The 25,976-nt window shown below is 34.8% G+C and overlaps 1 protein-coding gene across 1 annotated transcript in view; it reads left to right on the forward strand.

Moving 5' to 3' along the window:
- Window positions 1-25,976, forward strand: part of LOC145693182 (exportin-4-like) — a 102,083-nt gene that overhangs the window by 68,928 nt on the left and 7,179 nt on the right. Inside the window, exons 14-20 of the mRNA XM_081768954.1 lie at window positions 2,076-2,235; window positions 5,470-5,639; window positions 5,842-6,010; window positions 7,565-7,682; window positions 10,517-10,692; window positions 13,209-13,389; window positions 20,413-20,759. Coding sequence (XP_081625080.1) covers window positions 2,076-2,235; window positions 5,470-5,639; window positions 5,842-6,010; window positions 7,565-7,682; window positions 10,517-10,692; window positions 13,209-13,389; window positions 20,413-20,759 — 1,321 coding nt within the window. The remainder of the gene's footprint in view (window positions 1-2,075; window positions 2,236-5,469; window positions 5,640-5,841; window positions 6,011-7,564; window positions 7,683-10,516; window positions 10,693-13,208; window positions 13,390-20,412; window positions 20,760-25,976) is intronic.

Consider the following 25,976-nt stretch of genomic DNA (forward strand, 5'->3'; position numbering starts at 1 on the left):
GTACACCGTTGACCTCATATTTACTGACATAATATTGAGTTTTATTGGTGTATGTCATAAATTTTGTTTTCTTATCGTTAATTTTTAGAAAATTATTTCTACACCACGTGTTTACTGCATTTAAGTCTTGTTGCAGTAAATAATTATCGAACTCATTGTTGACTAATCTGAACAACTTCATATCGTCAGCATATAGGAGAATTTTAGAGTATTTTATTTTTTCTGTCAGGTCATTTAAAAATAAAGAAAATAAGAGAGGGCCCAAGGGCGATCCTTATGGTATTCCGTTTTTTACATAGCCTACACTAGAATGTACAGGTCCGATTTTAACTTCGTAAGTTCTGTTTGACAGATAGCTTTCAAACCAACGAGTGTACAAAGGTGACAAATCAATATTTGATAACTTGCTAATGAGATACTTATGACTGACAGAGTCAAAAACTTTTGATATATCTATGTATATTGCATCGACTTGCAATTTATTTTTCAGTGCGTTATAGGTAAAGTCTGTAAAATGAATTAGATTCGTTACAATTGACTTGCCCTTATAAAAACCATGTTGAGACTCATTTAAGATATTTCTTACATTAAAATATATGTGTTTATGGACAATTAGTTCAAATATCTTCCAGAATGCATTGACAAGAGTTATTGGCCTGTAGTAACTTGCAATCTGTCTATCACCTGATTTATATACCGGAACAACATATACTTGCTTCCACATTGAAGGATACACACCTGTACGTAATGAAACATTAAATATTTTTGCTAAATTAGCTGAAAGTTCGGTTGCACAAGCTTTTATTACATAATAAGGAATATTATCTGGACCTGGAGTAGTGTTCGGTTTAATTAGTTTAATTGCTTCCATTACATCTAAATCAGTAACGGTAGGAATTCCGATTAGAGCACTATTACTAACGATATTCTCAGGCAGTACCTCTTGACCTACTTCTAAGTTAAAAGCTTTATAAAATACACCCTTAAATGCTTCAGCAATTTCAATAGTGTCGAATTAGCATACCATTACAATTTATTTGCTTTGGTACTTGTTTACAGTCAGACTTTTTAAAAACGTTCCAAAAATATGAGCTGTTCTTATAAATACTATTTTCTAAATCTGAATAATAAGATTTTCTTGCTTCAATGTATTTCTTTTTTACAAGTTTCCTTAGGTCTGAATATCTCTGATACCATACGTCATCATTTGTTCTTTTGGCTTTAACAATTTTTTTTTTTTTTTTTTTTTTTTTTGTTTGTTTATTAGTGCTTTCAATTCTCGCGCGTCATCCATGGATCCTTATAATTTTGTTTACAACCAATTGACTTCTTAGATACATGCTCGTTAAATACAGAATAAATTAAATTATATAAATGGTCAGTGGTTTCATTGACACTGTTACTGCAATTATTTATTAAGTTAATTTCTCTAATGCCCTTGTAAATACCTAGGAAATTTGCTTGTTTGAAATTATATGTATCGTACTGAGGAACGGGACAATATTTGCCACTATCTATAATTTTCCACTCAAACATGAATGGGGGATGGAAGCGATCGACTTTAGTCAGTGGTGGGATGTCAAAATGCATAGAACTGTTATCCAAATTTGTCAGCAACAAATCTAATACTCTTCCCGGATTACTATGGTCATATGACTTGACCTTACATAATAGTAGAGGCCACTTCTGGACTAGTTATATGAAATCTTACTTAGTATAGTAAAGTAAATGAAATATCTTGCAGAATTTTCACATTTCCAGGCAAAGCCCCTCCCGAAACAAAATCGTAAATACGCCACTGTATATATATATATATATATATATATATATATATATATATATATATATATATATATATATATATATATATATATATATATATATATATATATATATATATATATATATATTAAAGTTTTCCTTATTTTCTCGAAAACTACGCATGTGAATTTATACTCACTCATATCATTGTGTTCAGTCCAATGAGATCTGTCTGTTGAAGTATGTCTCATCTTTTGTGTGTGTGTTTTAAACACTAATAATAATGTTGAATTGTTGAATTTATTTATTTTCAGGGTTGTAGCTGCAGTCTTTCGTCTTGCTGAAGTTGAAACGAGAGCTGTAGAAGCCAAGCTTACAAACCTACTTAGTCCAGAAGTGGCCTCTACTATTATGTGGTTTCTGAGGCGATGGTCACTTTCGTACCTTGTGCCTAACGAAACTTACTACGCTGAGGTATTTGAAACATCTCATTTTTAAGCGTATGCGTCTAGTGTTAAGGTATACGAGTGAAACAAGAAGACAGTATAAAGTAGAAACTTAAATCGAACTTTGGACTCCTCCAACAATTTTATTCTTACATTTAAAATTACAGTTTCCGTAATATAATAATAAAAGATTAAGTCAAGAACACATTAATGTGTTATACATACAGAAAACTGTTGTACTTATAGTGAAATATATATATATATATAAATCACAAACCCTTTTTTGGTATTCCAGTTCGATAAACTTCCGCTTTATAAAACGCTGAATCAAACTTAAGGGTTGATACAGAGTCATACACAAGGGGAATAATTCACTGTTTGCATGAACACATAAAAGCGCTGACACTGTATTTAACAGCATTGGACTATTGTAAGGCTAATAATCCTTGCAACATTGAAGTATGGAACGTACAGTTTGAGCTATTAATGTATTTATATACAGACACAGTGTACCCATCAAACTTCTTCAACCTAACAGTTTCAAAATGTTACAGTAGTATTTTTTTCATTTCTGTTGAGATTATATATTTGTGTTCGGGTGTAATTCAGAAGACTGCAACTTCTGTAAGAGAAAACCTGAATTGGGTCTTTCTTGCTGGATATGTATGGTGTTAAAATTTTGTGACTGGACCACCATCACTACTCAACTTGACTTATTTTTAATTGACAGTAAGACTACTCGTACCTCAGATAGAACTGGATAATTATTTCTTGATTGTATATATATATATATATATATATATATATATATATATATATATATATATATATATATATATATATATATATATATATATATATACACAATCATTACTGTATATATCTGAAAAAACTTCTTTAGATCATCCTCTAGCGATTCTCCTTCATTTCTGGACTTACATTATTGCTACCAAAAGTTACCTTTATTCTTAGCCGAATTACGATTCTTTCCTATTTTGAATTACATTGAGTCTTGCCAAAATTTTTATTTTTCTTCCAACGCATAGCAGTACACTTGTTTATCCTTGAAACATGCATTTTAAGCAGTCTTTTAGAAAGACCCTCGATTTTTGCACTGTTTGTCTTGATCCTCTGTGTCCTTCGTTAAATCTTTGAAACAAAGTAATCGCCTGGTGCCCCTTCCGACGGAAAAGGAAATGTGATTATAGTTGCACCTTGTTTTTCAGTTAAGTCATATGTCCGAGCACCCATTTGTAAGATAGTGTTGTAGTGAAGCTAAATTCCACGAATCTCTGCCTTTGGTCAACGTTTACGTTAATACCTCGAAACCTTAGGGAAAGTACACCTGTTGTGTATGAACTGTTGGCACACTTCGTGATCAACAAAAACCACTTTCACCAAACTTAATCTTGCAAAATAATAATAATAATTATTATTATAAATAAGGAACAGCAACAGTCTTCTTTCTCACACTGTATATGGATTGGGTTAAAACCTTCAAATAACCATGCAAATCACTTCAATCTCCCGTTCTTCCTCTAACTTTTGATAGTTTGATCTTGAATTTTCTCTGATTAGTTTTTACACAGCAGCATTATTTTCAGGAGTTACTGCTGTTGCAGGCCGTTCATTCTTATGTTCATTAGACATATATTTACTCTACTTGTGAAGTCACAAAGGAGTGGAGTTCCAAATCCGTGTTTACGTGCTCATAGTATTTCACTTCTAAATCATAGTTCATCACATGAATCTGCTCTTTATTATGTTTACTGCGCAACGCTGGGCTCTGCCGTACGTACTGGCTTGTTCGAATATGTAGAGATTTATCCAAACAGGAACTGATTAGTTACAAATATGCGCCTACAAGTGTATTGAAGTTGAAAATTCTATATTTATTTTATGACCTCAATTTGAAACATTTTTGACATGACTTTCGAATCTTAAATAAATGACCTTCCACTATTCAGTATGTATCTTAATTAAATATAAACATGTATTTTACACTGACTAGCTGAAACATTATGACTACCTGCTACACTTTGAACGAAGTCGTTGGGCTAAAGTAAGAGGGAGAGAGTACAGCAGAATCGCTCGCCAAGCGGTGACAGAGATCTCACTCGATCAGTCAGCGTGATACTTGTGTATAGAATGGTGAAGGCCCGCGATATATCCGAGTTTGATAGGGGCCAGATTGTGACGGCCAGACGACTGTGAATGAGCATCTCGGAAGCAGCGCGAGTTGTGAGGTGTTTGCGATCTGCTGTGGTTAATGTCTTTCTAAGATAAAAGAAAAGAAATGTGAAACTAGTACCAAACCACAAACCTAGAGCGGCCACACCTCACTAAAGATGTCGGACGTCGAAAACTATCGAAGATGGTATAACAGAATAGGGCACAAGTTGTGGCACAATTATTAGCAGGCGTTAACAGATTTTATGGGCAAAACACGAGTATGTCTGAACACACAGTTCACCGTACACTGTTAGATATGGACCTTCTCAGCCGACATACCATACAAGTACCAATATTAGCAGCATAACATCATAGATAACGACTGGAATTAGCACGCGCTCATCGTCATTGGACTGCAGAGCGATGATACAACGTTGCATGGTCCGATGACTTACGATACTGCCTTCATCACATCGATGCCTAGGTCAGAATCCGTCGTCTTCCAACGGAACAGCTGCCCGAGACGTGCACAGTAGGATGACAAACTGTTGGTGACTCCAGTATGATTTGAAGAACGTTTACATGGTAATGCGCGGGCCCAGTAGTGCGTTTTAAGAACACCATAATGGCTCATTGCTGGTTTCGTACATTCATTCATGTCGGCCATATTTCCAGCTGGAAATTGCATCTTTTAGCAGGACAATGTTCCTTGTTACAAGGCCAACGTTGTACTGCAGTGGTTCGAGGAGCACACGGTGAATTTCAATTGCTACAATGCCCCCAAACTGACCTGACCTTAACCCAATTAAACACATTCGGGATATCATTGAACGTCAGATTCGAGATCATAGCCTCCTCGCAGAATTTACAGTAACGAGTGACTTGTGGGTTCAGATGTGATGCGCCAAGTCTCCAGCCACCTACCAAGATCTCATTGCTTCCATACCAAACCGCATTGTTGGTGTTCTACGAACCGAAAGTGGATATAACAGATATTAGCTAGGTGATCGTTATGTTCTGGCTGGTCAATGCATTTTTATGTATATTAATTCGAGAAAATTACGTACAGTAATTGATATGTACTTTCTAGATGAGCCTTGCGATTGTTGCTGCTTTTGGAAAAGACTCTCAAGGAGCAGTTTGGACTACGGATTACTTACTTAGAAAAATTGAGTGTAATTTGCTGAATTTTACTTCAGAACCGGGTGTCATAAAAGATACAATTAATCTGCTGATTGCCTTGGTTGATGTCAGAGAAAAGTGAGTATCATGGTATAACAGTAGTTATTTTTTGCATGCATATATTTTCCTCCTTCTATCACTCTCCTTATTTGTGTGCAATGCATTTTGTGATTTGTTAATTAAGACCAATAACGCTCTGAAATATATTAGTAAAACAATGTTAACTTTTTTGTAATCAATCATATTTCAATTTCAATTTTTAAATTCGTGTCTGTTCCAGAGGAGTATACGTTTTGAAAAGCGAACGCTTGTGGAATCTCGTGAAAATCGAGTCGCAGTTTAGCAAAGGGAGATTTCCCGAAGTCGCTAAAAGAGGATTATTAAAAGCTTTAGTTCTTGTTGGAGCAGCTACTGATGACGCACAAACACGTGTCGAGTATTGGACACAGGTAACTCTTGATATTTAGAAATTATTTTGTTTAAATCAATTCATAAATTAATCTTAATTGTTCGTCTGTATTGTAGAAATATAAACTTACGAGGAGATAAACACAAGAAGCTTGAATAGTCCATAGAGTACTCACTTTATTGACAGATCGTGAATCTCATTTCTAGAATAAACCCTTCTGACTCATATTCGTAACCCAAAAGAAAGAAAGAAAAAACTGGATTGTGTGTATTACAATTAATTCCGCTGGAAAATATATATCATATAGCCAAGGGGCTTTTTAAAATTATACTTAGAAACAAAGCAGAACAGATTTTCCAAGCGAAGATAATTTATTGAAATTTTAACAGTGGCTTAAAGTTATTTCAATGTCTCCTGTATTTGCAAGTATGTGTGGAGTTAAAGATAAAATTTCAAGCCATGGTTTTTAAAGATAAAATTTCAAGCAATGGTTTAAAGGTACTGCTGATACTGCCAGTGTAAAATCTGGTCTCGGCGACGCAATGACAGTGTGCTTGCGTTCATATAGAGTTTCAATACCAGATTGCGTCACATGGGCTGCTTAGTGATGGTGCATTAGTGCCTAGCGCATGAGTTTCTTTAGACTGCTGCCCCATTTGTTTCAATATGTATTTGTATTTTTCCTCGTTTCCATTAGTGTGCAAGACAAAACTTAGTGTGATACGTTAAAAGTATGTTGAAGTACTAACTGACGCATGATGTTAATTAAAAAAAAAAAAAAAAAAAAAAAAAAAAAAAAAAAAAAAAAAACTTATACTAGAAATGCATCTTGTTTTATTTTGATCCCAATATAGTTTCAAATGAAAGTTCCACCTGAAACCGAATGTACTGTTTTCTTCTTCGTATACGCTGACTGTTAATGTAATTCATGAGTATATCAAATTGATTGATTCCGGTGAATTTTTCACTACGTATTAAATAGAAAACACTGCTGTAAATAAAAATTGAATTATTATTATTATTATTTATGATATAAACGTAACCACAGATTCGTAAAATTGCTCTTCTTGAGTCAAATGCGCATGATAATTCTTATTTTTTAGTAACTTAACCTAAATTCAGTATGCTCATAATTGAAAGTATGCTTATAATTGAACCTGACAACGCTGATAATCACTCAGGCTCAATGTTTTACAAAGCTTATTGTAGTACGCTCTATGATATCTACCTACATTTGATGTAGGGCCTATGATTTCTTCATTTCAATATACTCGTAGTGGTCGTAAAAGAGGATTACATTTTGGTAGTTTATTTTCATGTAACCTGATCTTTTGTAGGTTACACTAGTATTTTTTCCGATTTGTTTTTTGAAGATAAAGGTGCATTATATCTTTGTATTTATCACGTAGGTAGCAAATAGTAGTAATTAACATCGTTGTGTATCATGTTAGCAATGAAGAGTCCTGTTTAAGGCGTCTTTTCTAAATCTTTTGTTGATTTTTGAGTGCTACGAAAATAAATTATTTCTGTTACTCATCCCCCAGACTGAAAAGCAATTGAATGCACTTATGTACTTATGTTCGTTATTTTTTAGGTCTTGAAGCCATTACAGGACAAGTTCAAAAGTATTATTTGCCAAGAAAGCTTTAGCAGAAACTTTCACGAGGAAGTTATCAAAGCAGAAATTGTTGATATTTTAGAGTCTTTCATTGGTGAGTGCATTCAAAATAATTTATAATTTACAGTTACGTACACGAAAAATGGATCTAGCTATTTCTAAAGATTATTGCACTTATTTTTTAAAGTTCTTGTGTTTTAATTATTGGATTATTTGGATGCCGTTCGCATGTTGAGTAAACAAAACATTTGATAATGTTTAAACTACATTGATTATGAAATGAATGGTGAAAGGGCAATACATACATTAAAACCTATAACCTTAGCGGGAATCGAACCTACGACAGACAGATCTTGTGATCACCAGCAAAGTGTTTTAGATCGCTCTACTAGGCTAGCTACTAGACCAGATTTTTGAGTAGAAAACAAGCAAGACTCAAGTGAGTGCGTCACCCTATAAATGATATAAAACTACATATACATTAATATCGTGTCATGTGACTTCAAGTATGAAACCACCAAATTCTATTATATCGGTAATAATTTCTTAAGAAATGTTTACTCCTTAAAATTTTTGGTTAGGATATAAAAAGAAACAAGGTCATCTTTCGTCTTGAAGATGATATCAAATGGTATATTATGTGTAATAAGATAGTATTTTATGTATAAGTGAAAATCTGGAGGGTTAAATATTTCAAATGATTAAAACATCCAGAGATAAATGTCTTACGTAGAAGATATTAGGTCCAATAATAGAAGTTATTACTTTCTTGTCATATTTCGGTTACTTGAAAGAGAAATTCACATATTAGGATATTAGTTAATACCGTTGAATATCGTCTGCAAGCAGGCGCGTTCACTTGTTTTTTTTAAACATTTTCTTAGAAAATATTACCCACCTTGTCGATATCGGTTACTTGAAAAATGTCATGTGTTATAATATTAATTAATAGCATTTTACTTAATCTCTAAGAAGCTAAATTCTCTTGGAAAAAAAAAAAAAGTTAAAAAACTTTTTTAAAAATCATAACCTCATTGTTATGGTTTTGTTACTTCAAAGACTATATATATTACTGTGTTAACTATGGTTAGTTCAAAGACATCTTTATGTGTTAACTAGTATTATTGTATGCTATCTCAAAGAAGTCAACCTCCTGGAAAAAATCGGAGCTTGAGGGCCCTTCAATCCAGTGTCGTTATTTTATTTTTTTATTTTTTATTTATTTATTTATTTTTTTTTTTTAATAATTACGTCTTTGTATTATAATGCGGATATTTGAAGAATATTTTACAACGGTTTTTTAAAATTACGTTTAGTTTTATTTGTTATAGCAAGAGCATATATTTTTACGTAAATGTACAGGATGTTAATGAACTATACAGACAAACTGTCACATCAAAATAAGAGAAAAAGTTCATCTGGACCTATGGCCAAAAGTGTATAGTTTCAGAGCTACGGCTGTCCAAAGTCGCGAAAAAGCCAAATTTCAAGAGGCCCTATTTCGAATTCGAGAGACTGTGGATGCTGGTTCTTATCAGCGTAAAGGAAGCCACGCATACGCAATCCAAAAATGTTTATTTGATTAATGTTCAGTGGGTGTAGGGATTATTCCCTGCAGGGTGAAATTCCCAGACATTCCATCAACCGAATTTTGAGATAAACTCTGATTTTATGATTGGTCCAAAGTATGCAAACGATAAGCCTTGATAGCAGTGAACACGGAATCTTTTAGGGTGATGTCGAAAGTGTTAAGGATCGTCAGCAGCACAGTCTCTCGTACTCGAGAAAACACATGGTGCGATGTTTTCTTTCACGCTTATAAGTGAAGAAAACGTGAAATATACCGTGACGAAATACATATCATCACACGTTATTGCGAACACAAACAAACATGAAGCTCCCGGTTCCTAACACTTCCGACTTCCCTCCGAAGCATTGGATGTCCATTGTTGTGAAGGGTTACCTCCTGTCTACTTGGGACCCTTCTTGAAATCAGGGTATATCTAAAAACGCTATTGAAAACATATCTGAGAATTATACCCTGTAGGAAATACCTTTTACACCTATTGACAGTTGATGAAATATGCACTTTTGGATTGAGTATGCATGGCTTCCTTTACGTGGATAAGGACCACTATCCACAGTCTCTCGAATTCGAAGTAGGGTCTCTTGAAATTTAACTTTTTCGCGATTTTTGGACAGCTCTAGCTCTGAAACTATGCACTTTTCGTCATAGGTCCATATGAACTTTTTTTTCTCTTATTTTGATGTGAGGAATCATCTCTTAAAGTTTGTCGGTATAGTTCATTAACATCCCGTGTATATATATCTATATCTATCTATCTATCTATCTATATATATATATATATATATATATATATATATATATAATACGTATTCTCATTATTTCTATTCTCAAACTTCTGTTTGGAAGTGGATAAACTTCCAAAAACTACATTTGAGAGTCTTACAAATAATACGTAAAAATTTTAGGCGTAAGAATATTTATTTAAAGCAAATGTCAAAATTTCTTTTCATAGGGATTTCAGGAACTTTAATTGTTTTTTATATATTTTATTTTCTCGTAATCATTGTGAAATAATTCTTCCCGTTTTAGTTCCTGGAATCAATTCTTGTAAATAAAATTATTCATTGTATCTGAAAAGGTGTAAAGGATACACTTTGAACTGTTGTATAGCCCATTTATAATTTGTAAAAATTAGACATCTGTGAAAATATTGTTGTATATATAGAGTGCTTATCGGTGTTGTGAGTATTGAAAAGAATATGAATTTAAATTATATTCTCCCCGTATTTGATAAGTAGAATTTTTAAATTCTGCATAAACCCACGGACACAATTATTTTATTAATGGAGTGCCTTATAATGATAATCAGAAATCAATTTTGACAATTCTTCGTTTTTCAGGTGTTGCGCAGGGAGCACAAGTACAAACTGTTCAGTCATTATTCCAGTTTCTTTTCCCAATGATATCGGAGTTCGCTTCTCTTCTTGGTGTATACCATAATTATAGTCAAGTTGTAGAACTTATTCTGGAATTCTATTGTGAATGTGCTAGAGGAATGCTTTGTTATTTGACACAGGTTAGTAAGTATGTTACAGTGCATTGTTACTATTTTGTTCGGAATGTCGAAGCGGTTACTTAATTTATGCTTATGGTCTGCTAAACGTTTAAAAAGGATATAATGGATGGAAGCAAAGGGTTTTCCTTGAACTGTTGTAACTTTAATTAACAACAAGAGATTAAATATATTCCAAATTTAAGAAACTATCAAGTAGTCTAAACATGAACGTGGGGCATTTCTTACATTTCTTACTTCTTCTTTTTCTTATCTTGCTATTTCGATATTTCTTCATTTTTCTACGTATGCTCTCTGAGATGAAAGGAAGAAGTAGAAGAAAGGAAAAGTAACTGTGAAACATCCAGGGGACGGCACCACCTTGGTATGTAAGGCATATTACCTTCATATTTCTTTTTAACCTTATGGACCATCAATTACGTAGCGCACCCAAATCTCGTGGCAACTGGGAACCCCTTTGGGAGAGTTAATCTGCAGTGCTGACAAAGTATCGGCATCCCTCGTCAACGCTATGATAGTAGATAGTAGTCCATAATTGAATACCATTAGATAGTAGAAATATATGCTTCATCTAGTATGACCACATGTTTTCTTTTGTTACCTGCTAGGAGGCGTTGCGTATATATATATATATATGCTTGACGCTTACCTTTTACACCGCTGCTGGACCACCGATTTTGATTATTTTCTTTCGTAAGTGGAGCCTGTCTTAATTCAGGTTCTTATCATATTAATTTTCCAATATTTATCCTAAAGGCGGAGGGTAGACCGGGTCAAAAATTTATCCCCCCAAAAAAATACAGTATCTAACGAGACTTTCAAGTTAGGAAGATGAAATTCGATATATAAATTCATGATTAAAAATAAGGGGAAACATGTCCCAACGTTTTTGAAAATTTTTATTTTAAAGGAGGAGGGGCAGGTTACATTTCTATATAAATAAAAATCATTGTAACGATGTTTGGCGGCCAACTCCTTCTAGACCACTGCATCAAATTTTATGATTTTTGGTACATGAATGGACCATGGCATAACTTTGATTTTTATCACTTTATCGGCGTGAAGGTAATACGAGATGAGGCGGAAAGGAGAGGGGGTGACTTAAAGATAATCGAAAATACCGATATTGGTATCCAATCAATAGTTTCCGGAATCGCTGAGATGAACAGTGACACTTCCAATATCGTTTAAGTCCAAACTCAGCCCCATTGACATGGGAAGTGAAAGGGGAAAGAGATGACATTACTAATTTTTATCATTACACTTTCATTTCTAAGGAGGGAAGAGGTTCAACAACTTTCCATAAACTTATTCTCCCTTTTGTGAAGAACGGTCATTTCAGCTAGTTCAGACCTAAAAGCCGACGTTGTTGTAATGGATATTCAACAATCAAGTGTACAAAATGTAATTAAAGTCTGTGCTGTGTTTTAGAAACAAAAGCTGCTCAAGGTATTTTACTCGAAGTTTTTAAAGTACTTTTTCGGCCATTTATATTTCATGTTGTTTCATCCATCTTCGGCACATCACTCAGCGCTATTAACCTGCTCTTTCTCATCATATAACTACTCACTGTCAATCGTAACTTCAATAACAGCCGTACGCCACGTAGCCAAATTTAGGCTACGTTTTACTTAAAGAAATATATGGCCGTATATATGATGCAGGATATTGTGCTGTTGTTTGTGGAATAAACTTCTCAACTTTTAAGACTAAAAATTACAGGTTAAAGTGATTAGTTACTTATTTTCCCTACCCCGTTTAGTTAATGTTACTGTGTCTATTATAAGAAAATATACATGAGTAAATGAAGCCAGCAAGATTTCAGTGTTGAAGAGTTTCAGAAAATATTATCATCATAATTACATCACTGTTTGAACACACACGCAATAACAAAAAGACTAAGTGATGGGAGATTTTTATGTGTTATGGTGCATTGTAATTGCACAAAGATGAAAGTGTAAATTGGTGTTTTACGTGAAGAATGAACGAATCAATAAGTACACGAAAATGAATTGGACGAAACTGCTTTAAGATAAACAATTACGTATGTTATGAAAAATATTTCGTTTAAAAGCTTTTATGTTTAAAAATACTTTTTGTTATAAACTATTACAAACTTCGAACAGTTTTGCCTTGCATTTTGAATTTTTGTGATTAATGTGGTTGGAGTATTCTCTGACACTTTCTGCAGTGACTGAAAATTGCTAAAGTGGATGCAGTATTAAGGTTCCTCTCTTCTTATAAAGTTCTCTTGGAAAAAAAAAATAGATAACCTAAGGATTGAGATTTACTTTTTTTTTTTTCTTTCTTTCTTTCTCGAAAAAGTTCCAGTCAGAGAGAAACCTTAGCAATGCGTGCACTTCAGTAATTGTTAGACGTCACTGAAAACAGTGTCAGTGAACACTGAAACTGTCAGTTACAAAAATTCTAGATATAAGGTATGACTGTATCTTACTTGAATTATGTATCTTATAACATCTATCAGCAAATATACTACAAACTTTGCTTGTGTTTTACAGGCAGACAGTAAGAGAATGTATGAATCTTGTTTGCAAATGATTCAAACTTACGCCAGGTGCAATATTGGACGTCACAGTCTTGAAACAACAGCAGAAGAGGATACTTTTCGTGATATTCTTCTTCTAATGGAATTACTTACAAATTTATTATCCAAAGATTTCATTGACCTAAGTCCCATTGGTAAGCAATGTTATTTAGTTTACTATATTTCACAAAATTTCTAAAAGCATACGATAGTTTAAAACCTTTCCTAAACTAGAAATATTTTTGTCATGTAGATACTTGAAACATCCTTATGTAAACTCGAATCTGCTCCAAAATATTTCTGTAGAATAGTTGGAGATATTGGGATGGAAACAGTTATTAGATTTGTTTAGTAGAAGGAAATATAGAAAAAAGCAAGAAGAGTAATAACTGAATCATAAGTCTCATTGAAATAGTCTATGTTTTTGATGTTCTTTTTTTTTCGATAAATAAATGGTGGAATCTGTTATAATTAGGTTCACTATATGTGAGATTTGTGGCGATTACAGAGTCTAATATTATTAAATATTGGGCTTACTTTATCTGTACATTCAATGTGGTGAGTTACCTGTAATATTTGGCTAAACATTAAAAAAAAAGTGGAGTTACTTTTACGAAGGTTTATGGAGTGCTAGTTTCCTGGTATGACTTTAAGCAATTTTAAAACACTTCAGGAGAGACAATTTGGTACGAGATAATTTACGTTCACTCAGTCTTTGGATTAAGCAGACAATATTGAGGTAAAGCGAAAGGTACACTGGGTCAGTGTGGGTCAGTGGTAGAGCGCTTACCTCTGGTTCGATCCCTGGCCAAGTAAGTTTGTGGGAAAAAATATCATGTCTGAGGGTTTTCTCTCGGTGTTCCTGTTTCCTCCCATTTCTCATTCCATCAATACTTCTATCATCATTCACTTGCTTTCATCATCCGACTCCCTTAAGGCTGTTGCTACCTCTTTGTCAAGTCGAGTTTTCCCCTATCTAATAACATTGGAACTTTTTTCGAATTTTTCTCAGTAAGCAATGAACAAATCCCTACAAAAATTTGCATGGAGTCAGGTCAGTAATAAAGGATTCCTTATATGAGCTTATAATTTTACTAAAAGCCTCCAATTAAGTTATTCATTCCCCCCTTTTTTATCATGTGAAGATTCGCAACAACGCATTGACGACACTCGGTTCTCTCTTCTAGCAGGTTGCGGAGGGTTACTTTGAGGTTGAACATTGTCCACAGCTGCGAGGGGACCCTTTTCAAGAATGACATATTTATGGCATTTCAGTGAGGAGGCGTTGGAGTACGTTTTCTTTGCTGAAAGCAGAAAAAAAGAAAGAAAAACAATGAGAACAAATCCATTCTTCTTTTACATTAGCTTTTCCCCCGTTCATGGATAGACAGTTGTAAGCAATTAGAAGCGAACTGTCTCTATTGAATAAAGATACTTTTAGTGTATACGAAAGCGAATATTACTTTATTATTATTATTATAATTTTTTTGAATAAAGTGGCATACAAAACATATAAAAATAGTACAAAGGCCATAATATGCGTGGCTTTGAAAAATGTGCAGAATTTGTGAAGTTCCCACATGAAAGTCGGAAAAATACGTAAACCTTCCATTATTTCCGTTTCCTCCCTTTTCTCTGTAACATCAAAACAAGAAACCCCTTTGCCATTTTCGTCTTCAGCACCCTTATCCAATAATGTCTGCTTATGTCTCCGTTACACAATACCTACTAAAGTTTGGAGAATAGTGTAATTTTTAGATTCACCCTTTTCTCCGCGACAATTCAAAACAAAAACTAATCTCGCTTTTTCAGTGCTATTTTCGTGTTTAGCACTCTAAAATTGTCTAAAAATGGTTATTCATAACTCCATTAGAAAATCTGTATTGAACAACGTTATTTACTAAAGCGTTTCTAGGAGCAGATTTTTATGTATAATCACTATATCTGTATCCGATAACTGTTCTTTGTCTTTTCTTTCCACCTGAAACAAATTTCAAATGCATTATTATCATATTTCATGCATAATATAAATTACTGCATATGTATAAATAACTGCCTTTGCAGTTATAGTCACAATTTCGTATACTATTTAAAAAAAAAAAAAAAAAAATGTTCCGCACTTTTATACTAATTAAACTCCAAGAAACTTAATGGAAACTACCACAGATTTCATATTACAGAAATAAGACTGTTAATTTGCCCACATCTCTAAGTACGTTGGGTAAGGTTACCATACATTAGCATTTTTACAGATATGTCCGCATTTTGAGAGTTAAAATTTCCATCCACATACATTTCCTGATCAAATTGTTTCGTTGTCTTGAACATGGCTAAATCTAATCACACCGGGACTCTACTTCTTACTATTGTGTTTAGTATAAGCTTTCCGCATATTACTCAGGTAAGAAGGGGAGTACACGTAGAAGTATGCTCACATTTTGACATTTCAGAATATGGTAACCCTAAAATTGGCCATTTGCCCAACTTGACCTTAGTTTTGTAGAAGTTTCATTTTCTCATTGATCAAGACATGCATTACATGCTACCGTGTAAATTGATTATCTATCTATCTTGGAATTCGGCCGCATTGAAGCAGTCTCATTTTCGGGTGTTCCTTACCTTTGGGCTCCTATTTACGTTTATATTGGGCACACGGTATAATATTTTCTTCATCTCTTAAAAACCTTGTACGAGAAGAACATCTATTACTGTTGTTTTCAAAGGTCAATAAATCAAAGGTAGAAAGAGGGAAAAGCTGCTCATTAAAACTAATTCTCCCAAAAATAAATTCCAAGTGATGTGCTAGCCGCCCAACTCGCCAGATCTGAACCCAATCGAACACATCTGGGATGTGATTGAACGTGACGTCTGAGCGCATCGCCCCTTTCCCGGAATTTACGGGAATCAGGTGACCTGTGTGCATATGTGGTACCAACTCTCTCCAGCGATCTACCAAGGATCATTGCGTCCATACCAAGACGTGTCGCCGTTGTTATCCGTGCCAAAGGTGGACATACTGACAATTAGGTAGATAGTCATAATGTTCTCCCTGATGTGTGTGTATATTTTAACTTGTATATTTTTTGTCTCGACTCGAATTTAATTAATGTGATAGCTTGATGAAACAGTATTCCATCACATATTTTTATACTCATGCGAAAATGTTTTAGTTGAATAAGTATGACATTGACAAACGGGTGTACTTCAATAAAAAGTAAGGCCTGTATTTTAAAATGAAGCATCAAAAGATAATGTATAAAATTAAAATTATTCTGTTAATAATATATGTTGTACTATTTGTATAATACTGTATGTGTTGTAGCCATATATAAAATTTCACTTCCACCGTTTGGAAATAAATATTCCATGTGTAGAATGCGTAAGTTTCAAGGTTATTATTATCAGGTTACACTATATCCTGTAACCAAGAAATAAATTCCTATTCATATTTCGAAAAGTTATAATAATAGAAAATGATATTTGTATCTACATTAAAAGTACCTATTTCATTATGTATAGATGTCTTTCTTGTGTAATAAAAGAATCCCTGATACTACAGTTCACTTTCTCCTACAAATGCGCTCTGTAAGAAGGGTAATGTGTGGTCAGTTCCTCAATTTCCCAATTGATTCGCGATACTGAATCAATACCGAAAAATTTGTCATCACTAGGAATAGAATTCGATAGCATTCACGGTAAGAACAAATTTGTATAACAAAAGAAGGTTTATTTCTAAATTTTCTTCGCATGTGGTAAAAAAAAAAAATTATTACTATTTAGGATAAAAATTCTATAATAGTATTCAAAATTGTTAAAGCGATACATATTATAATTATAATTATTAGTCCAAAATGCTACCTTAACTGGTTTACCTGTTTCCGTGAGGTTACAAAAGTGAAAGAGCGCTAGTGCATTCAATGTGACAACCCAGCTGGTGTCGGCACGGAAACAATGAATTGATTTTAACGTCCCTTTCAGCAGCGAGGCTATATGAAACGAAACTACTGATTAACGTGGATTCCGAACCACATGAGCTCCCGCCGGGAATCGAATAAGGATCTCCCACGCTAAAGGCGGCAGGGAAACGAGCATTACCGGCAAGGGAGAACCGATGGGGTGACCTCACATTTTAACTAGGTTACTAGTGTCAAAGCCGCACCGAGATTCCCTGCTCCTTACAGGCTCTTGTTCCACGGATTCCCAATAATAATAATAATAATAATAATAATAATAATAATAATAATAATAATAATAATAATAATAATAATAATAATATTTGGTCTAGGAATTAATTCGTGCGGGTGGACAAGAGATGGCGCAACGAACGGAGCGTCCCACAGTTCCGTGTATCCACACATGTGTTGCAAACCCCTGTCATCGCGTATCGTTCGTAGTATAGGGCAGTGGATTAAAGCGTCAACAACACCAGTTTGTAGTTAAGTGAACATGGCGCAATTTGTGCCTGATAAAGTGTTTTTGCGGGGTGTCCTGCTGCATTACTTTAACATGCAGAAAAGTGCGACTGAAAGTCATCGTATTTTGGTGGAAGTGTATGGCGACCATGCTCTAGCTGAGCGAACGTGTCAGAAGTGGTTTGCACGGTTTAGAAGTGGTAATTTCGGCTTGGCAGACCAAGAGCGAGCTGGACAGCCAAAAAAATTTCAAGACGAAGAATTGACAGCATTGCTCGAGCAGGATTCGTGTCAAACGCAGGAACAACTTGCAGCAGCATTAGGCGTTGATCAAACAACAGTCTCCAAACGCTTGAAAGCCATGGGAATGATTCAAAAGATGTCACATTGGGTTCCACATGAATTGAAAGACAGAGACGTTGAAAGACGAAAAACCATTTGCGAATTGCTGCTTCAACGACAGAGCAGAAAGGGGTTTCTGCATCGAATTATTACGGGTGATGAGAAGTGGATCCATTACGAGAACCCTAAACGAAAAAAGGCCTAGGTGAACCAGGTCCATCACAACCAAAACGAGATATTCACTGTGCAAAGGTTATGCTGTGCATATGGTGGGATATGAAAGGTGTGGTGTACTATGAGCTGCTGCAACCGGGTGAAACTATGAATGGAGAACGTTATCGACGACAATTAATGCGTTTGAAGCAAGCTCTGGCCAGAACACGACCAGAATGGGAGAACAGACATGATAAACTTATTGTTCAACATGATAACGCTCGCCCACATGTCGCAAAACCGGTCAAAACCTATTTAGAAAATGTCGGATGGGAAGTTTTACCCCACCCGCCGTATTCACCAGACGTTGCTCCTTCGGACTACTACTTGTTCGATTGCATGAACAACGATTTGATTGGACAGCGGTTTACTTCTTCAGAAGATATCGAAACATGGGTCTCTGACTGGATCGCTTCCAAGGATGAGGACTTCTTTCGCCACGGAATCCGTACATTGCCTGACAGATGGGCGAAAGTGGTGGCTAGCGATGGACAATATTTTTCTTAAGGTATTTATGTATTTTGTGTTTGTACTACAGCTTTAATGTGTGCGTACCAACCGCACGAATTAATTCCTAGACCAAATAATAATAATAATAATAATAATAATAATAATAATAATAATAATAATATTATTATTATTATTATTATTATTATTATTATTATTATTATTATTATTATTATTATTATTATTCCACACAGGAGATTGATCTGGTATCACAGCCGTCTGTTAATTTATATTTGTATAACCAATCACTAAATCTAAAACTTCGAAATACACGAGATGCAAGAGGCACCTTGCTAGGTTTGAAAGTAACCGCAAAAACTTCCAATAAGACTGGACGAATATACTAAAAGCAATAGGTTCAGCAAAGAAAATAAAGAGCGCCCACTCTTCCTGAGTGCCATAAATCTGTCCTTGAAAAAGGCGACAGGGCTAGAAACATTCATTCCGCAGATGCGTTATGGACAGAGTTTTAAAACCTGTTTTAAATGGCTAGCCCGGATTTCTCGCACGCTGCTAACACAAACAGGAAGAAAGAGAGATCGCACTGTTGCAAATCTTCACATGAAAAAAAAAAGAGGGGAATGAATAACTTAATTGGAGGCTTTTAGTAAAATTATAAGCTCATATAAGGAATCCTTTATTATTGACCTGACTCCATGCAAATTTTTGTAGGGATTTGTTCATTGCTTACTGAGAAAAATTCGAAAAAAGTTCCAATGTTATTAGATAGGGGAAAACTCGACTTGACAAAGAGGTAGCAACAGCCTTAAGGAGTATAATCGTGAGATGTTAAACTGAAAGATTTTACTTCATTTTAAGGTAGTGGATATCACGATCTCACAATTATTTGAAGAAGATTGTGTTTCCATTAAATCATTTGCATGACATTTGACGCTTACTTTTTTTTTCTCATTCGGATGTTGTTTATTTATTTATTTATTTATTTAATTTATATTTATTTGTTTGTTTTGCAGTTAAATTCGTTTTACTTTTATATTAGCGCCCGAAACGAATAAATTTCCAGAATTCGTTTATTGGAGATAAATTTCCTGGGGCGAAAACAAGCTAATTTTTCCACAATACGAATACAGTTCAAACATGAATAAAAGTAAGCAAATAACAATTTCGATGATGTTGTGGATAACTTGTTCATTTTCTTTAATTTTTCTTTTTCCCTTAATTATAACTAGTATTAGTATTGAAGGGAATCTTATGGTAGGTTCGTGATTGCGTCTACATCGATGATTTATGGAGTACTGTAGCAGCATTGACATATAACGTAACTGTACTGTTAGACTCTCATTAGTACTGATGGTGATTGTAGTAAATAAACATTTTGTATCATATCAAAGTATTTTACGTACTTAAATTCTGATTCAAATATTGGAAAGATAAAAGCAGTGAGAAAGCGAACTTTATTTTTCTTTAAAATAAGTATCAATAATATTATTTCTGTTTGTTGGTCTGTCTTGCACAGTTTTTTATTATACAATAAAAAAAAGTCTAACACAATCGTACGATGTCACAGTTTATTTCAGTTGTTCGTAGAGTACTAGGTAATGTGAATTTATGTTTAAAAAAAGGAACAACAATTTTTACATTAACAGCAGGCTCCTTTGAACACAGTTTGTACTGTTTGTTCTTCTGTGTTGTGTTAAATTTTCTGTTTGTCTCTGTTAATAAGAACTTTTGATTGTATTGCAGATAGCAGTGCAGATGGGGAACAGGCAATGTCTGCTGCTGATGTGTGTTTGTATGGACTTAATGTTATAATGCCGTTAATGAGCGTTGAGTTGTTGAGATTTCCTTCGTTGTGTATACAGTATTTTAAGATGATCACATTTGTATGTGAAATCTATCCCGAAAAAATATGTCAGTTACCTGAGGACTTGTTCAAGAACTTGTTAGCCTCTTTAGAACTTGGACTATCGTCTTTTGGCACTGAAGTTACAACTTTGTGTTGTGACTTTATAGTGGTGTTAGGATCTCATATTTATACGTCGAACTTAAATGGAACTCCAGTATATGAAGCTCTGAAACCGTTTTTGAAGGTAAAATAAAATCTACTTGTTAATTAACGAGTTCTTTTCATATGTTTATTATTATTATTATTATTATTATTATTATTATTATTATTATTATTATTATTATTATTATTATTATTATTATTATTATTATTTTATTAGTTCGTAGGTTAAAAAATTGCTCAATCATTGTTTTCATATATTTTGAGTTAACAATAGTTTCTGTGTAGAGGTGAGCCCCATTAAACCTCAGAAAGCGAACCATCATGAAAAATATTTCTAGCTAACTTACACCTCATTGTCTTCTATCTGCTCACGAAACTAAGTAAATCAATTTTCGAAACAAAACATTTTCTTCTTCAAGTTTATCGACATAAAAAGGTTTCATTGACGATCGATCCCTCGAACATTATGGTGTTTGTTTTGCGCCACAGTTGCAAAGCAGGCTCGTTGCCAACATGTACAGTTGTCATAAACGGCAAGAATTTTCAATCCCCTATCAGAAGTGTTTTCGAGATAAAAGCTTTCAGTGTTATTTTAGATACGGCAATTAGCAATTAAATTATCGATTTATCTACAATAAAACATTATTAAAGGATATTGCTTAGCTTGATCCTACCCATTTCCATGAGATCAGTTTCTAGAATTGTCTTCTGATTGCCTTCTCAATACTCTAGCGCAAGTAGTTCCCAATTCAACTCCTTTTTATAAAGGTAACTAAGAAAGTTCTGTCGCTTTTTGTGGAGGTCTGTGTTCAATTGGCCCTCACACCGTAAGTTAAATGCGAATGGAGATAAGTTGAAGTGGTTGGTGTGGGTATATCCAACATATTACTTAGTTGTGGCAATTAAGTAACACCGTGAACTGCGTAAAAACAAAGTGAACATGGGACCTCCACAGAGCGTCATAAGGGCGTGTATGCCGTACGAGTTCAAATTAGCGTCGAACGCCGCTGCATCGGGGCGGAAGATATGTCAGGCTTTTGGTGAGAGTGTCGTGAGTACGCGGACAGTGCAGCGATAGTTTAACAAGTTTAGGGACAGTGACAAAACACTTGTAGACGCAGCACGTACCGGAAGACCAACACATGTACCAAATGAAGATCTGCAGGCAACAATCGAGGCGAACAGTGGCCAGACATGGGAGGAACTGGGAGTACAGTTTCGTGTGAGTGGAGAAACCATTCGGCAGCACCTCCATAAACTTGGGAAGCACTACAAGTTACGTCGATGGGTCCCACATGATTTGACTCCAGACCAGAAAGCAACGCGAGCAGACACTTGTGTTTCTTTCCTGTCTCGTCTGAGGAAGGAACTTTCTGGACAGGGTATTAACATGTGATAAGAAGTGGGTCCTGTAAGATGCTCCACGGCTCCGTCATCATTGGTTAGCATCCCGAGAACCAGTTCCTAAATAGCCGAAACCAGCACTGCACCAGAAGAAGGCCCTTCTGTGTGTTTGGTGGACTACTCGTGGCATCGTGCATCGGGAACTGCTACCAGCTGGTCAGAGCATCAATACAACTGTGTACTGTCAGCAATTGAGCCGTGTTCAAGAAAAACTGAAAACTGGAGCCAGCACTTCTGAATCGCACAGGGGTCCTACTGTTACAGGACAACGCAAAGCCCCACGTAGCTAGGATGGCCCAGGACACCATTCTACGCCTTGAATGGAAAACACTGTTATATCCGCCATACTCCCCGGATTATTATTTGTTCCATTCCTTGGATAAATCTCTAGTAGAGGTGCAAAATGCACTTGATACCTTCTTCGCTTCACAGCCCACCATGTTCTACCGTTCCAGAACGTTAGCAGAAGGTCGTCGATGCTGATGGGGACTATCTTTGATCTTCCAGGTACGTCCTAGCTGACATATCGATGTTCGAAGGTGGTGGGTGAAAAAGCGACAGAACTTCTTGGTTATCTTTATGTCACAATCTCTTGCCAGCGATCCCCGTAAGTAATGTTCGATTTGTAATAAGTATTTTTGGTTATTGTTGCTTATCACTTACAGTTGTTTATACACTGAAACTATACAAATTTATTCCAATTATTTTTTAAACGATTCTTAATTTGTTTAAAATTTTGTTTAATATTCTTTGCTTTATTCGACAACAACTATGGAAATGAAAATGTGTTTATCTTAATACGAAATTCAGCATCTTTAAAAATATATTGTTGCGCTACTGGATCCTAATTATTATCTTTTTTTCACCTCCCATCGCGACTTCCATGTATTACTTTGGTGATTCCTCTAGGGAAGGTTCTCCGGTGCTTGGGGTCCCTGGTTCGACCCCAGCTCGCGCCGTGTGGACTTTTTGGTGGACAAACACCGTGCTCCTGGGTTTTCTCGGAGTTCTCCCGTTTCCTCCCACTTTCTTCATTCCACCATTTCACTCATTTCTTATTATCATCATCTCCTTTAGCCTAACCGGCATAACCGTGGGACGTTAAACTTTAAAAAAATCATTTCATTTTTCGACCCTTAGGTTGAGAAACCCGGCGTAAACAAATGAAGTACGGGAGCCGTTCGTCGGTAGACATTTATATGCATGTGTCAATTTTTGCTTACGTGCAGAAAGCATCAGTCACGAGCAGTCATCCTGTAAGGGCGAACGTGTAGTGAGCGATTGTTAGATTTTCAATTTATAATGGAACGACTTGAGCACAGTTTGCATTAAATTTTCCCAAACGCTTGAGGATACCCAGTAGAGACGATTCTCAGGTTCCAAAAACAAGTGTTTCGGGACGATGCCACGAGCATATCGCGGATCAAGGAGTCAGTATCTAATTGACACTTTTAACCAAATACAGCATTCTCGGCTCGAAACTTTTGAACACACCTCTTATTAAAATGTTATTGTAAATTTATTGTCTTCTTCGGTTTTTCTTTTTTTCACGATTATGCTCCAAGTCTAAAGGAGGTGATGATATTAAGTCGGATAATAATGGTGGAATGATGAAAGTGGGAGGAAACAGGAGAACTCTGAGAGAACCCACGCACCCGCATTCACCACAAAGCCCACATAGTTGGAGTTCAGGTTTCTAACAGCTGGCTCAGAATAAATGTTAGCACGTTTTGTGTTAACGTAGTTGAGAGAGTGGAGTGTTTCACTCTTCAGTTTATGTGGCTGTTGAATCAGAAGCAACCAGAATTGTCGTTCTAACTGGAAGGTCCAAATAGTTGTTGGTACGTTCGTTTTCTTCTGATCGTTCCGTGTTTGATTCCAGAGAAGTTAAGTCGTTTCTGTTGCTTAAACCTCCTTAAATCATTAGTTACAGAATGATTCGTATTGAGAATTTGATTCTGTTTAGTTCGGTCGTCACGAGTATTTACACAGGATGAATCCTGAGATTATTTTACCCAATCGCGAGTGAGCAAATACATTTTCCCAAAAATCTGCTAAAAGCTACGACTTTTATTCAGAGTGATCCTTAATCATAAATCGAGTAAATTGTATTTTTGGGACAGTTAGTTAATTTATGGATTAATTTATTTCTTAAAATTGTGACATTACCAAAACAAGAGAGAAATATAAATGAAGAGTAAATCCATGTTCGGAATAGAAGTAGTTCTCATTGTGAAAGAAGCTTATTGTGGAATTACAGAATTTTTCTTACCTGCGATAAAATTGTTGATTTTTTTTTTTTAATAGGCCACATGTGGACTCAGAGAGTCGAATGTGGCTACCGTTATAAAGAATTAGTCACTTGCCATTACACCAGGAGACACAAGAAAGACCGACCTGTTCTTCCCTTGAATTATGTTACCCTTCAGACCTGCCAGAAAAAGGCTGGTTTCGTTTGTGTTAAGGCTTTACCTCTTCTGACATTATAATTATTTTGATAATTTCAACGACTCTTTGACAGAACTTCATTTCACCATTGTTGCAAACCATAGGTGGCTTGATATTCAACGAAGTGTTCGAATGAAAAGTGCAAGATTGGGCTAGGTATCGAATCTAGGTCTTCGGCTTACGCTGCTGGTGCTGTTAACACTATGCTGCCCAGTCGTTAGCCATGTAGTCACATATCTTCCTTTCTTGAAGTCGATACTCAGCTATTCACTGTGCATGGATTGTTGTGTCTTGACTAACCCAGTGACATCTGTGACAGTTGAATTAGATATTATTATTATTATTATTATTATTATTATTATTATTATTATTATTATTATTATTATTATTATTATTATTATTATTATTATTATTATTATTCATTTAACATATAACATCTAATTAAACGTTATAGGTATTCTTAATAATCTAATAATTGTGATGCTCAAGCACAATAATTCATGTGATCTATGTGGCTGAGGACCGAGCTAAAAGTGAAAGATGTGTGGTTGGATGGGAAGTGATTGGATGTACTTACCCTTATACATATATCCACCATCATAGTTACATTTCAGTAGTTCGAAGATTCTACCTTATTGTATAACTTTATTTTTAGAAGTGTAACATTATGTACTTAATTTGGCAATTTACAGACGTTTTAAACTTTCTGTAGAGTTCTACTAGTGAACATTTCATTTGTTCGCCAGCAGACTGTACTATCAGTGACTGATACTCTCGAGAGTAATTATCAAATACTTCTTAATTGTTGAATAGTATTTTAATTGTTAAATAATTAAAGAATTTACAAGATGTTCTAAATAAGAAGGCATCTACAGTTTACTAATACAATGATCAGATGAATATGGTAGGGACCCACCGCATATCATCACATTATTATCAGAGCAGCACTAGGAAGAAATATGACATTTTTACATAATTTGCGTACCCAACGCGTTCAGTGTCTAAATTCTCAATGTAAGTATAAATTTGGTGGAAAGCGAAAAAAAAAAAAAAAAAAAATTATATGAATGATAGTTACTCGAAAAAGATAAGGGCATTATCGTCAGTTTTTTTTAAGTGGTTTGGGACAGAAATTTGTTAAAGAATATAATTTAATGTTTTGGACGTGTTTTGTTAGAATTAAAAAGTCTTACCTTTAAATGACCTTTAAATTAAAATAAAATGCATACGATTTCGATTATCTACTACCGTCATCCTCGGTGTAGTGTATGAAAAACTTCATGTGTGTGATCAAACTTGTACAAGTATGAAGTATACTCACTAAAATCGGAAATACTGGTTACGTATACCAACAATATATATGTTCTGTATTTTGTATACATATCCTTCTGTAGATAATTATTCATTTTCTAGAAATGAGATTCAAATTTCATCTTATAGTTCATTA

This window comes from Thermobia domestica, chromosome 1 (genome assembly GCF_964235325.1).
Source record: "Thermobia domestica chromosome 1, izTheDome1.hap1.1, whole genome shotgun sequence".
In the NCBI taxonomy this organism is placed as follows: domain Eukaryota; kingdom Metazoa; phylum Arthropoda; class Insecta; order Zygentoma; family Lepismatidae; genus Thermobia; species Thermobia domestica.